At 47.5% G+C, this 15,484-nt stretch overlaps 1 protein-coding gene across 1 annotated transcript; it reads right to left on the bottom strand.

The window, feature by feature from the left end:
* Positions 1 to 912: 912 nt before the first annotated feature.
* Positions 913 to 6,927, bottom strand: LOC135806564 (uncharacterized). Its single transcript, XM_065320763.1, has 2 exons — positions 5,001 to 6,927; positions 913 to 2,433 (listed from the first exon to the last, which is right to left on the bottom strand). The coding sequence occupies exons 1-2, from the start codon at positions 5,242 to 5,244 to the stop codon at positions 1,487 to 1,489; spliced, it is 1,191 nt and encodes a 396-aa protein (XP_065176835.1). The 5' UTR covers positions 5,245 to 6,927; the 3' UTR covers positions 913 to 1,486.
* Positions 6,928 to 15,484: the final 8,557 nt, after the last annotated feature.

Below are 15,484 nucleotides of genomic sequence, written 5' to 3'. Positions count from 1 at the left end.
CTGTTGTGTGCGAAAACAAGAGCTTCTGCGAAGTTCAACAGAAACCCAGCGTCCTGTGACACATGGACACAGTCCCAAGGTAAATACTAAAATAATACATAATACCATGAACTTCACTTCACAATAACGTACATATAAACAGTTACTGAGTCAAGTCAAGGCGATCACAAAACCCTCCACCATTCCCAAGCGCGCCCCCCCCCCTGTGTTCTTCCCCATCTACTGGTTAGTGTAATTAGTGGGGTGTACATACTGTATCTGCATAGAGATCTCGCACACCATGCATACCCCGTGAATGGGCCATGAGTAGAGAATCTACTCGTACTACGTCATGTGCTGTAGTGTAGGTGTGATGGCATGATTTCATGCTCTGTTCAAGTGTCAGAGGAACAATCACTGGGAAAATCACTAGAAAGAACGTGACTGTACATTGTCTAGCTAACTGAAACGGTAATGAATGTGTAGTATTTGGAAATTTAGAGACAAATGCTTCGCCTAACATGGACTTTACAGGCCTGCTCTGCATTGAACAAAGCAACGAAGCTCATTTTCTTAGCATGCAAATTCATCCCAATGATTGATAGTTTGAAGTACATTACAGATAGATGTAGTTTAAACAAGAAACTGCACCGCCTACAATGTCGAGGTAGGAAGAAATCTCTGCCACACGTTCGAGGACTGAATAACTACCAGCACACTAGTGGTGATAGGGCTGAGTCACATGATCACTTTTCAACAAAGACCTTTGCCATGCATGCAAATACCACCACAAGATGGCGGGTTGTCGCTGGTAGCTGTTGCCATGGCCAAACAGTACCACCAGGCAGTACCACCAGGCTCAGGGACAGATCTTGCCTCAGCATACCTCACAGTAACCAACTATCGGTTTCCAAAGACTTATACAGAAATTTGTAGGATTAGCGTTGCTGGGAATTGTTCAGTCTGTATATAGCAACACGTCTCTTGAAGTTGATATAGAGCCAGCAAGAAGTCAATATTTCATAGACAATATTCTTCAACTGTATGAAATCAATATGTTATATGGCGAGTGGAAATCTGGGTAGGATCAACACAATGCAAAGTCAAATCACGTATGGCTGGAGCTCAACGACATCATCAAGGCCTTCTTTGGAATTGTTATAGATTGATGGCTAACTTGCTTCAATAAGAACCTGCCTGCAATTCAGTGTATGCTTTGCTAGTACTTGGATAGCTGTTTCAAGGGACAGAGACAGAGAGATAGACAGAGAGATAGATAGATAGATAGATAGATAGATAGATAGAGATAGATAGATAGATAGATAGATAGATAGATAGAGAGAGAGAGAGAGAGAGAGAGAGAGAGAGAGAGAGAGAGAGAGAGAGAGAGAGTACAGAGAAGAGAGGAAAGATATGCCCGTGTGTCGATGTACACCATCAGTATCAAGATCAAGGCCATCACTCAAGCAATGTTAGTATTATCTACAACCGCAGCGCTCTGTTAGTATTATCTACAACCGCAGCGCTCTGTTAGCGTTTGCGGGTACGTTCTCAGGATGAATGCATGGTTGGCATTCGTTGATACGATGGACACACTGCTTAGCTGAATGGGCACACAACATGCGTCCAGGATCAGTTGTTCCGAAGGGGCATTCTCGTTTAGCCCATAGTAGTGGAGTACACCCTGAATGTGCGAGTGTGTCGTTTGGCTGATGTCATTCGTGATGTAATGGCATCGGCCGACGCATGCGTTCAACTCCAATGCCGGCGGACTCAGCACTTTCATGTCCGTCATCAACTGCTGAGTGGGTGTGATGTAGCGAACAAGCTGGCAAGGCTCCTGCAATTTACTGGCCCAATCCACATTGGTAGCGGCCGCTGTTCTTTTTTCACGACTATGTACATCGGGTATGCTGTCAACCTCCAAATGAGCGGCTGAAGACGGTGAACTGGCAGCTTCTGATGTCTCAATGATGTCATCATAATAGACCAGCAGCAGTGGAGATGATGAAGAGTTGTACTGTGTAGCATTGCACTTCAGCAGTCGAGGTTGAGGTGCAACTGCCGTGTCTCCCGAAATGGCATGGACAGCGATGTCGCAACGTTGTGCGTTGCCTGCACCGTTCAGTCGGTCATCTGTGCGATGGCGTTGCTGGTGTCTGGCTATGCGGTCCATGACCTGCCTGAATGGCTGTGTGATATCAAGCACCAGTGAGGGTGGAGCGGCTGTTACCTGCTCTGTAAACACTCTTCCTATGTGACGGCAGGACATTGTCACAAGGTATTCAGTGAGGTGAGGCACCCCTCCTCCTCCTCCTCCTCCTCCTACTCTCACTGCTTGTACTGGAGTGGAATCCAGCAAGCGTAGTTCAGCTTTTAGCAGATGCCTGGCTTCTGCCCAGGCCAGTTTGACCCCTCCGACACTGAATTGAAACAGACTCCTATGATGGCATCCTGTAATGGCCATGAATAGAGGAAGCAGAGTACACAGATACATACTAGATTGCGATGTGCTGATATCAACAAAGACACAGATACGTGTGAATAGGGGTTTGATCAGCATACTGGGAGACCCCATGCTTATCTGCTTGCAGGGATGTGTAGATGTGTAGATGTGTAGATGATCAACAGGGCACAAAGATGAGTAAGGAGTACACACGTTGTATTTGGCCATTGCACTTGTTGACAGTTGGAATGTTGGTGTGGTGTATCACCGCATGTACCTAGTACGGCTAAAAGTGTGCCAGGTTTAATGCCGGCCGCAAAGCACAGACAGGTGAATTTTGTTGGGGAGTGTTTGATCAAGCCGAGCTCAGCATCCACCCTAGCAGGCCCACCATCCCGAGCTCAGCATCCACCCTAGCAGGCCCACCATCCCTGCCACCATGTGCCAGTCTCCCTGTTACTGCTAGTCTAGCTGTATGGCCCTCACAAACACACATGACACCCTGTCCCATATATTCATGTTCCACTTGATGCCAAGTGCTCCTTTCTAATGGAGCAGACCAGACTAGCCTGAGGCTGATACACTGTACTGGTCATGTAGCTAGCAGTTTGAAAACTCACTGAAATGATTTGCCAAATCCTTTACATCAGAGAGCTAACCTAGTCCGGAGACGTGTGAAAAGTGGCACCTAGAGCATCTCAGCAGAAGAGTCTCTGCCAAACCTAATAGCTGCTTTGGCTAATTGTATCCAAGTACTCGACACTTCATTAACACTGCCGCATACCGCAGCACATTACCGGTAATACAAGCATTGACGGAAAACCCACGCCATTAATGATTTACCCATTTACACAGTTCCCTGAGCACTGAGAGGAGTTAGCTAGGCTGGCCTGGTAAACATCTTGCGAAGTGAGTTTCTTCTTACAGCTGCAGCAAACCGCCACCATACATACAATATGGTTTTGAATATGCCATGCTTTACAACAATCTCTCCACTGATCACTACACTATTTACCATGTCACAGCCATTGCCCAGTGATAGAAGAACTCATTCATTGTCAATAAGATTTGAGCCAGACTCCATGGAGCTACAAGTAGTCCACAGGATGGACGCACTGCTAGATTCTTGTCACAGGACTGCCTTTTAGGAATCTAATTGAAGCTGACATATTCAGTCCAGAAGTACTCAGTCAGGTTCACGGCAGCACACCAGCAAAACCCTACAATGTACCTGCTTCACTGTACTAGCCCAACTGTTCAACCTGTTCAACCGTGTGTCACACTGTTCAACTATTCAAGAGTGATGGTTATCTAGCTAGTCACTCAATGGCCATATTGCCTGTGAATTCACACTTAGGTCACCTTTCAAGAATGTTTATTGTACATGCTGTCTCCACAGTATTCAACTTACAAGGAGCACTTTGTGTGAGGGATTGCCAACATCTGCTCCCTGTAGCTGGGTGCAAATTCCCCTGCTATCTGGTTATTCCTATCCCTTTGCCTAGGTAGGCTAAATGGGTCAAGCAGAACAGGCCAGTTATTTCACACACCATTACCACATCGGATACCCCCTCCCCCCCCCCCCCCCCCATACACACGTATACACGGCACCCCCACACACACCTACCACTACCCATAATTATGATTGCTCCTTGCAGGCAGTGCTCTGTTTTGACCGCAACACATCACCAATGTGTACACAACACCCCTGACCACCATCATGTTTGTGTGATACTAGTATATGACAGGACCCCCACTAACTAGGCTTTGCCCGGCACAGTCTGGTATACTTATGAGTAATGTGCACACCTTACTGGCTACCCATCTACTCCATGGATCCAGTGGGCTAGCTAGATGCATATACATGTAGCATACAGTCATGTTCATATACATGTAGTTCAAATATTTCCCACCCACTGTGCATTGCCAGCAATGAATGATGTACATTATGCAACATTGTACTGCAAATATCACACCTCATTTTCAACAGGCACATGTGCAGTGCATTGTGTTCCTGATGTACAGCAATTCCCATCTCAAGAGTGTGTAGTGTGCATTGCTCACTACATGTAAGTCGAACTCTACTTGACTTGGCATCCAACAGTCCCGTGTGTAGTGTGTAGTGTGCCACATGATAGCTACAATGTAACTGTGTGGTTGGAACTACATGACTATCAGTATTACAAATTAATGTACTCTGGAAGTCTGATAAAGAGTCAGTACTGCCTGTGGCCTAACCCATACATCACTGCACTGCATATCAGTAGTGTATGCAATACAGCCCTTGTCAATCACCAGTAACCCACCCACCTAAAACACACTTACTTACTTACACACAAACACACACACACACACGCGCGCACACGCGCGCGCGCGTGTGTGTACATGCATGTTCACACACACACATACACGCACAAACACACACAAACACTTACTCACAAACACAAACAAACATACTCACACTCGTAAGCATAAACGTGCACACTCATACACACAGGAAACATCAACGCGTGCAGACACACAAACACACACATACACACACACATAAGTAAGCCCAAAAATTTAGTGAGCTTACCTCTGAAAGGCTGTGTCCGAATTTCCATCGCCCTGTCAGACCAAACGCTCTCCTTCGGATGCCAATTCGGTGCCATTCGTTCAAGATAAACACTTCTCAGCGGTTCTGGCAAGTTATCCACAACTTCACTATCTTGTCCAAATGTTTGTATAGCGTTTGACAGCAGTAGCTGCACTATGAGCAATTGCAACACCACGCATTGCAGCCATCTCTCCCATTCCAAACATTTTACGAAGGAACACATCACGCAGAAATAGAACCGCAGCGACCACTCTCCGATGTATGTTTTCGTTCAGAGTCTGAAAAACATGGATTCTTGACTGGAGGAGTTGAAAGGTGTCGACTGAGCGCAATGATCCGCAGTATCCACAGCATAACATCACTGACTGACACGCTGGCCCGGTACAGTCCTGACAAAGTAGTGGGAACTGTGTTACCACTCGCACTAAGTTTGTAGATTGTGTTGCGAGGCGTGGGCAAGCTGGTACAACACACGGACGATGTGGTATAGATGGTGTTTGCTGATTTGATTAGCGACGACAGCTAGAACTAGTAGAAGAGGAATTCGTCCGCCTTCTGCTGGAAAGTGTGGTTTTCGACTTCGGCCACACAGCGTGTTACAGCGTCGTAGAGTTCACACGACTTGACACCTGACGATATGTCAAAACAGGAAAGAAGAATTTGACTCTTCTATATCCACGCAAACAGTCGAGTCGAGTAGAAGTCGTTCGTCCAACGCTATCAGGCGGAAGCCAAGGACTATCAAGTGATCGACGATAAAGCATGAAGCGACCTCTCAACAATTTCCCTAGCTGCAGGAGTTTATTTACGCTAAGAACCTTACAGATTTGCAGAGTCGACAGGCGTAGTACGGAGGTCCGCAGCAATAGATCACCTGCATTTATCACGAACAGTCCTGTCCACCAAACGCCACCACTCGTAGATTTCCCAACGTCCAACACTAGCGTGCCAGCAAACCAAGTCACGTCAGGTTATTGTTTTCCACTTCACTCTATCGGCATACGACTGCCGCAGTACTACTATAGTACTAGGCGGGAGAGCTGCAGTAACAGTGGGAGCGTCCAATGATAGATGTAACACTTATTCAGACACACATACACAGCGAGAGAGAGATAACAAGGGCGTCCTAAAGAAATACTTCAGCAACACGGAGCTTGGACACGAGTAGTTGTAATGTGTCGATGCCGAGAATAGACCTTGTCGTTAGCTGTACTTGGTCCTGGTGGTAGAAGGAAGACACTGGCGCCGAGTTAGAAAGCGCCTCTCTAATTCTAGCCTTCTCTTTTCGCTTGGAGCAACTCAACAGCAGGCATGGCCTTTCTGGAAGACAGCGCAGGAGTCGGGTGCGCTCACACAGAGACGCACAAGACCGTCCAGTGTGAATCGACGCCCTGTCTGCTGTGGTCGCTTGAAACGCAACGAACACATCAGACCATGCAGACAGCAGACTGCAGCCAGTAACAGAGCAAACACAGCCGTTGAAACTGGCTTGCACGGCAGCACACAGCCGTTGAAACTGGCTTGCACGGCAGCACACAGCCGTTGAAACTGGCTTGCACAGCAGCTGCCAACGAACCTTCAAGATCATACACCTTCCAAAGCCATTAACCGAAAGATTTCGAAAAACTCCTTGACCATCTGCCAACTTCCTTTCGCACCATCTTGCTGCCGATTAAAAGCGAAAATGGCCGGCATTGAGGTTGGATGTCCCATTTCCGCTGTGCCTCTCGATCGCTTCACAGGCCGTTTGACTAGATCGAGAGAAGCTGCAGCAGTAACATGCTGCTGCCCCGCCGTCCATGCTTCCTCCAGGCTTTTAGGCTAGCTGAGTCCTCGCAGGGCAGCAGCAGCAGCAGTAGCAGGCTGAAAGTTGGGCTGTGGCAAACGCGTATTTTACATGCACAGAGGCCGTGACGGTGTAACTGGAAGGATGTGCTGGGCACTGGCAATGCCATGAAGTAGAGAATAGCGTGTGTATGTGTGTGTGAAGCTGGCCTGCTGCTGCTGCTGCTGCTGCTGCTGCTGGTCTCATAGTCTGTGCTGGGCTGTAGTCTGCGGACGGCGTCGTCCTCAAGACCCGCACGGTACTACGGCGCTGTCAGCAGGCGAAGTCTGGATACATCAACATTCATGATTCAACACGCCAGCACACCACAGTCTCAGTACACATAGCCATTACGATGGCATGTATGTTGAGAAGGTCGCATGCCATGAGTGGCCTCTCCACAGGCCGGGAGGAGACTTTAGCTTTGTTTGCATGGTTCCTTCCACACGTTACGCTACATGCATGTATCTGTGGTTGTGTCCGGGTATGGCCACTATGGGTATGCCTACCGTATGATCTACATGTACACTGCATACAGTGCATGCAGTGCAGCACAGTTTGCGGGATACGGGGCTAGTTGGGTAGTAACATTGTTACCATCCCAGCAGGGAGTCTCTCCCATCTACAGGTCCTCACACTGCACCATGTTTTCTGTCCCACGGGCAGAAATCTCCGATACTGCGATAGATCACTGTGGAGTGTGGTGAACTCTGACTGCTGCAAGCTAGCTTCCACCTATGCTTTACAGACTCGCGTCCAGGTCAGCGTGATATCAGCAGATCTGCAGAGCTGACTACTACTACTGGTACGTGGCTCTTTGGACGAGAGAGCTCGCACTCAACCCAGGCCCCATGTCATGGTAATGCTTGGTACAACCCATTGTCATGCTTTCGCATAGTTCATGCCATCATGGTTCAGCTCGAGGAGAAGCGCGGGCCGAGGCGGAAATGGCAGATTACTTCAGTTTCGAGATGAGCTCGTGCCAACAGTACCGTTGTCACCTCGGAAACACTATGCGGCATCAAGCATGTCATCCGAATACATATTATGCTTTTACGCTTTATATTATGCTTTTTATAATGTACACCTCAGCCAACAGGATCACAACCCATCCCACAATGTGCTGCCTTCGGAGGAAAATTGAGGAGTGAAGGACAATGGAAAACTACATCACTTCCCATCGCCGTTGTAACATTGGTCTTCGTTTGTTCCTGAAATAACAAATTGTATTCGTCTTATAACTACGGGTGTATTTCCGTTTGTCCCCTCCTTTGCCGTTGGACCATAGCTGAATGCCTGCATGCCTGCACCCATGAATAAATACCTGGTGTCTATAAAACTTACCGTGGTCGGATTGTGCAGTGGCGGAGCAGCGAAGGACAACTGGCACCCGACGTGTTTATAGTACACGGGATCAGGAGTGGGGTAGCAATGAGGGTCACTCGACATTCTTCATCTCACCCTGCCCAATCAAATCCAGGCTTACCGAAAAAGGCAAAACCAACAAACTCGTTGGATGCCACCCGCTGGGAAGCGAGGTGGAAATATCTTGGACAGTTTAGCTCGCCTGCTCGCCGCCCTCGTCCCAACACTGCCGACAGTGTCGACAGTGTTTCTCTGCCCAAAAATACATGACATGATTACCGGAATGAACGTCTCTTTGTGGCTTGCGCGCCTACCACCGTGCGTCACTGTCACGGAAACTATTACTTGTACTTGCTAATGCTAGTCTGTTAGCAGCTAGCAGCAGTTGCAGGTGAGTGTGAGTAACAATACTAACATCAGTTGACTGGTTTCTGTCTGCAGCTTCAGTCTTCAGTGCTGTAGGACTTGCGTATGCGGCGTGTGTGTGTGTGCGTATGTGCGTATGTGCGTGTGTGTATGTGTGTGTGTTTGTAGTCTGATCCTAGCTGGATATGGGAGTTTCTACTACAGTACTTGTACTGTAATAATGTAGCATCATGAGCCCCAAGCGGACCAAAGGGCTATCACCATGGGAATCCTGGGGTAGTTGTGTACTTGTGCTACATCATGACCTGAGCATTGCAATGACACTGCATGAAGCCTAGAAGGCGAGAAAGGTAACGACGTGCAGCGATGGATGGAGTAACTAAGTAAATACATGTAATAATAACTGTTAGTTAGTTGGTCTCGGTCTGAGTGCCCCTACCAAACTACGCACTGTCGTGGCGCGAGGGCTAGGTACTAAGTGTGCATATTTAGGAGAATATTAAACACATCCAGTGTTGGTTTGTTTATCGACCACTTGGGAGGTGTGAAGATCGACCCTACAGTTCTGCAGGTCGGCCTCTGCTTGGCTAGCACCCCTCCTCTTCCACGTCCTCACAACCGTAGCAGTCGACTCGACGAGTGGTTAGGCCACTGGCACTGCATATGATCTTACTCACATACAATGTAGGCTAAACAACGAATAGTGCAGGACCGGTTTTTTTTAACAACAATCATGTTAATCCTGATGTTCGGAAGTTCTGTTCAAAGATGCATTGTGTGCGTCTCACAGTAGGCAGCACACGCGTCTATCGCACAACACCAGTCACATGCACGTCAACACAAGAGCAGACAAGGTCCAGTGACTTCATAATAACTGCGCTACTCGGACTTCCTTGCGAAATACATCATCAGCTATTATCGACCGGACATTTCCAGTCACCGTTACAAAGCCCATGAACATCTAACTCACACGTGTTGCACCAACACACGGTCTCTGCTCTCTGCTCCCGATCCCCTCGACCTCTCTATCACTGGTGCATACATGTAACATGAAGTGAAATGATTTGGAGTCACGAGTTAGACACGAGTTGGTTGATTGGTTGGTTGGGTGAATCTTCCTACGTCTGACGTCACTGTGTCAACAGTTATTAACTGCAAACGTAATGGCACGAATCGTGTGATGACACAGATCATGGCCATATTTAAAACACGGCCTATTAGAATTAAATACATTTGTCCGCAGCTGTTGACTCCTCCCGCAGGTTCAAATTCAATCACTGGCTGACCACTGGATGTTACGCGTATACGGTGTCAATCAGTGCGTTACATGCCAATTTCCCTACACGACTCACTGTTGATTGCCAATTGTTCACTTTACACACCCACAGTGCCACAATTTTTCTCACCACCACTCGAATTAGCCTGTATGAGCAGACCCACCAGCAGGCACCCTGGTTTGGCAGTTGCCCAGCTGTCTTTACGCGGAGGGGTTACTCATGTACTTTCACCGCACACCTGCTGCAGGGCGGGATAAATAATTGATCAATTATTTCCTACAGTTCCTGCATGTTTAGTTATCACGACTGGGAGCTAAGCAACTGCCACGGTTTGGTGTATGTTCGCACAGTCATCGGAACTTCGTCTAGGGAGCAGGCTTCATGCATTTGGACATCGCTAGATTTTCATATTCCGGTACCAATGGGAGCGTGTCAATGAGGTCGTGCACACCCTCCTACTTCAGTACATGGCATAAGAAACACCCAGGCACTGCTAATTCGTGTACCGATGCCCTTCATGAACATGTGGTATTCAATTCCTCTGATCACATGATGTGCTTTGCGTGCACCGAATCTCCGGCAGGAATGGAGGCTTTTCAATCCCGCACTATGTGGCGTGTAGCATTCTCGTTTTGTCCAGCAGCTGCGGAACTCAGTCACTTGCGATTATCAACTTCCAAGACGCTGTGGGCCGTGTGGCATGCACCTAATTACATGCCACACTCGGAGCATAGGAACGCGTGAGTGTGCCAAAAACTTGAGATGATGTCGATGCACTTGATAGATTGTATGTTTTCGACACCACTGGTACGTCATAACCACGAAGTGGATCGGATGGGATCGTGCTGCGTGTCAGCTTGATGGGCATACAGCAAACCAGTGGCAGTTACATAATATTATTGTACTTCAATTGGTAGATTGCCCTGACACTATGTCCTCAGCAGTCCCTAGTAGGCCTTACTGACCTGTGACAACAGTGAACATTATGATATCCTCACTATTATTATTATGGCATATCCTTGGTGACCTCCGACAACAGTGAACATTATCACCATGTCATGCATTGACAGGACAGCGCATTTACACCTAAGAGTACAAGTTACTCAATCTGCGGACAGAACTGTTTCGTCCTTTGTGGACTCGTCAGCGCAGCACAGAGGAAATGAGGCCGAACCTGATAGCAATGGAAATAAAAATTTCCAATCAGGCCCGAACGTACCTTGCCAGAGTGCTCAAACTGACAAGTCAGTGAGCTCTGCGTAAAGCAAACAGCAAAGGCACTACCCCACGCAAGAGTGCTCAACTGCTACAAGAGCAGGAGCGAAATACTCAAGAGTACAAGTTATGTTGCTAAAACCTTGCAGAAAGTGCTCAATGCCACGAGGGCAGAGCTAAAAACACAAGTTAGCAATGGAGCTAGGCTGTTGTTGTCTGAGGATTGGCGGACAGCCATGAAACTCCGCGTTACAGCTAAATTCAGCCTACAATTATTGTGGTTCCATTGCTAACTTGTGTACACGTAACAGTGTAGATATTCCTACTTTTGGTCAAGTTTGCACACACACACACACAACATGTACATGCACATGAAGGTCTCCATGCATGATTTCCATCTCCTGATTGTAATCATTGGTAGGGTACATGACATACATGACTGTACATTGTATGGAGTTACCGGAGTAACTCGTTGTCCAATCATGCATGAACCATCATTCTTATCTGGCGTGTTGGGAATGTGGTAGCTCTTCATGGTCACGCCCTGTATGTACCTGGTAGAGCTTTGCAATAAGCCAAATGGGCAGTTTGAGACATGATTATGAGTTCAACATAGTGTTTGGAGTGGGCATATGCCTGTGAGGGACCGCCCGGGTGTGTGTATGGGGGAGGGGGAGGGGGGGGGGGGTGGTAGATATTGGCATGCAATGAGACGGTTTCGCTGGAGATTGTCCATAGGATATGCGGGTCAGTATGTTACTGTATGTACCATAGAGCTTAGTTTCACCTCCAACTGAACCCTTTCTCGTTTGGGCATGGTAGTAACTGCATGGTAGTAACTGCATGGTAGTAACTGTATGGTAGTAACCATGGTAACTGTATGGTATTAACCATGGTAACTGTATGGTAGTAACTGCATGGTAGTAACCATGGTAACTGCATGGTAGTAACTGCATGATAGTAACCATGGTAACTGCATGATAGTAACCATGGTAACTGCATGGTAGTAACTGCATGGTAGTAACCATGGTAACTGAATGGTAGTAACCATGGTAACTGCATGGTGCACATCTGGCCATAGTATAACATGTATTGTAATTTGCTCAATTCATTGCCTCGACAGTACCACCGTCAAGGGGGAGGAACAATAGGAACAGCGGAAAGCTAGTGCGAGTGCATACTAGTAGTACACGATGGAAAGAAAATAATAATTAATGGTCCAACATCATCAACAACATCCCGACACTATTTTTTATGTCAACAGTGCATGTACAATATCGTCATGCTTTCAATCACGCTTTTAGAGTGTCGTTCTGTTTACTCTGGGCCTATTAATTTTAGTAACCCATCTCCGCGACATACATCATGTACATCATGTACACGTACACGTACATTGTCAGGTAGAACAACACCGGACATTGTCTTGTAAATTAGTACTGTCACCATTCTTTCTATTCACAAACCGCAAACTCCACCTGAGGCAAGAAAGTCCACTGCAGTGTTGATGTCAAAATGAAAATGTAAACAGGGCGCTGTCAGTTCTCGCCTGCAAGCCATGGCATGTAAAGTAAGCGGCGAGAGACTCAAGTAATTATTGTGTTGCCATTGTCACGTGACTCCCGTCCGCTAACTTTAAAAGCAGTGTCCCAATCAATCGGCGACTTGAACTGCCGCTGATCAGAAAGCCGCCTGAGTGGAAATGCTTCTTTCAAAGCTTTTCACAGCAGCATCAACTATCTCTGTGACAAAATACGGTCGGCTGAGTGTGATTTAAGGAACAGGGATAGACTAAGAGGAATGTAATAATGCCGGAGGGACAGGTGATAGAAGGATGGAGGAGCAGGGGAGGGATAGTATAGAGGGATGGGGTGTGGAGGAGCAGGTGATGAAGGACAAGGGATGGAGGAGCAGGGAGTAGTACTACGGAGGGACAGGGGATAGAAGGAAAGGAGATGGAGGAGTAGGGAATAAAGGGACAAGGGTAGAGACACGGGGATAAAGGAGCTAAAACAGGCCATTACGGTATCCCAGATTCATTCTTATTCTTATTCTTATTTGGTTTACACTTGTGGTGTGGTGTACGGTATGATCGGAAATACTTTTTTTCCTGAAGGAACAACCTACTCGTAAGAAGAGGGGACAGAAGTAACAGGACAACGCAACAATGGAAAGAGTAGGGGCTCCAAGAAGGAACCTGCGCTGGTGAGGCGAGCCAATAACCTCGCCGAACTGTGGTCTCGGTGCTACTGCAAGCTTGCGCACCATGGGAGTTTATTGGGAGTCAGTGGAGAGAGGAGAGAATGGAGAAGGGAACTATCGTAAAGAGTGAGGATCCGATGTGTGGAGAAAAGGATGGGAATGTAGAATATGTATGGGTGATCAGGGGTGGAGGACACGACTCACAGGAGTACGTACATGTAAATGCCAGAAGGGGTGCATGCATCTTGATACTTGTTCCTGTTCCTGGCTAGAGGGAGTCAGTGGCCCAATCTTCCAGCTATCGCCAGTAATGCGAATGAAACCATGCATTGTACACATGTATAAGCCCTGAGTGGGAGTGGTACTGAGTGGGAGGTCGGTCATTGCATCCCTTCATTCCATACTGAAATACGCGTACATGTACATGCATCGGGGCATGCAGTGTTTAGAAGCAGCGGCGGCTTAGTTCGTGTCGCACCATAGGCTATAGCCTAGCTGAGCTGACATGCCCCATACCTGTAGTCATGCATCGATCTGACCGCGATGGTACCTGGTCAATGGTAATAATAACATAAGGTCAGCATGGTTGTGTCTCCTCTTGCTCGCTCGAGTCTGCCAGGGAATAATAGGCAATTTGCTAACACTTTCCTAACACAAAGCACTGTTTGCCGATCTATGGTCAAACCACTTGCTTCGAGGCCATTATGTATTTACAAGTTCTTCCCCCAGGCGCAATATCCAAGGAAAGACATAGCGCCACTGAAAACGCTGATTACATCCTTGTCTTTTCAGACTTTTGAGGTGAATGATCGCGCGTAGAGAGCTAAGAGAGAGAGAGAGAGTCATCCAGGACTAAAGTACTTGATTGTACACACGTTTATCTAGCCAGCCTGTTTTCGACACTACACGTAGTTCCTATCAAGAGTGCTGGTCGCGTGTTTTCTACCCCAATTCCATCTAACATATCGGGTCAGTGTCAGGATGAGTGACCACTGAAAGTCTGAGCTCAAGTCTGTTTACCCCCGCTGATGGCTTAGGCAAGTAGCTCGTTTCACTGTGTGGGCACCCCTGGGCGACCATGCCCTCACCGCCCCTCTCAACCCATGCCAGAACGAGATGATGTGTGACGAAACGAACCCTCCACAGGGCGCCAACAGCAAGCCCCAGCCAAAGTCACTGCCTCTTTTGCGGCCACACATTTATGACCAAGCAAGCCTTGTGGGCCATGATCCTTGTGCAAGTGATTGCATCTAGGCGTTGCGTTTTGTAATTGCAGATCTACATCTGAACAAGCTCAGTATTACTGTGTTAGTACAGAGGTAACCTCGGGGCAACTGATAGTAATTATTGTTCCAAGACGGAACACTCAATTACTTCCTTCAACATTCCATTACTAGTACCAGCGTAATGTTACATTTGATCCATCTGGCTAGCTTCTGGTGTAGTAATCCTGGTCATGGCGGCATCCGGCATACCGGTAACCGTAACCGGCGATATACAGTAGCTGTTTTCAACAGAGTTCAATGAGACAATTTTGCCAATGTTCCCAGCTCAGTATTGCACTAATATCGTGGCTGCAGGGAGGGTGGGCAGCTATAGCTAGCGCCAGTGGCCATCTAGGGAAGAACCATGACAACATGTACTTTGAAGTAAAGAGATTATTGGCGGTCTCTTGTTTATATTCACTGGATCTGTTACATTATGGACAATAGTGGGTTCAAACTATATTTATCGTTTGCAAAGGTGCTTCCCTATTGGATGCACATGTTCTTTTCTCCTTCGTATCGGCGCACATGAGTAACGATGAATCCGAGACCTTTGGTCGGAGGAGTTACTTTTACTGTCTTTTGCCCCGCCCCCACTTCCATCCAATATGCCACCGCCCCCGCTGTGCAGCATCTGATGGTTCTGTGGTATTCAGTAAAAAAGAAGAAGCTAAACCGATGCCGTCATTGCCATGGAAAAGTGAGCTGAAGACATCTGGTCGAGATGTGTGCATATCCAGAGATGCTTTGTGTAATACATAATTGTGTGTACTGTGCACACACACACACACACACAAACAGAAAGGACAGGCTACATGATGAAGCAAGGGGCCGTGAGCATGTGTGGGTTCAAATCTCACCCTTCGATCCTTCCTTTGCAACATCGGTACCCAAAGTGGCTGTGGGGCTCAAACCCATGGCTCGCCATTCCCCGCGTCGAGTGCGAGTACA

Source organism: Sycon ciliatum, chromosome 1, assembly GCF_964019385.1.
Source record: "Sycon ciliatum chromosome 1, ocSycCili1.1, whole genome shotgun sequence".
NCBI lineage: Eukaryota > Metazoa > Porifera > Calcarea > Leucosolenida > Sycettidae > Sycon > Sycon ciliatum.
This window is presented reverse-complemented; position numbering and strand designations above follow the sequence as displayed.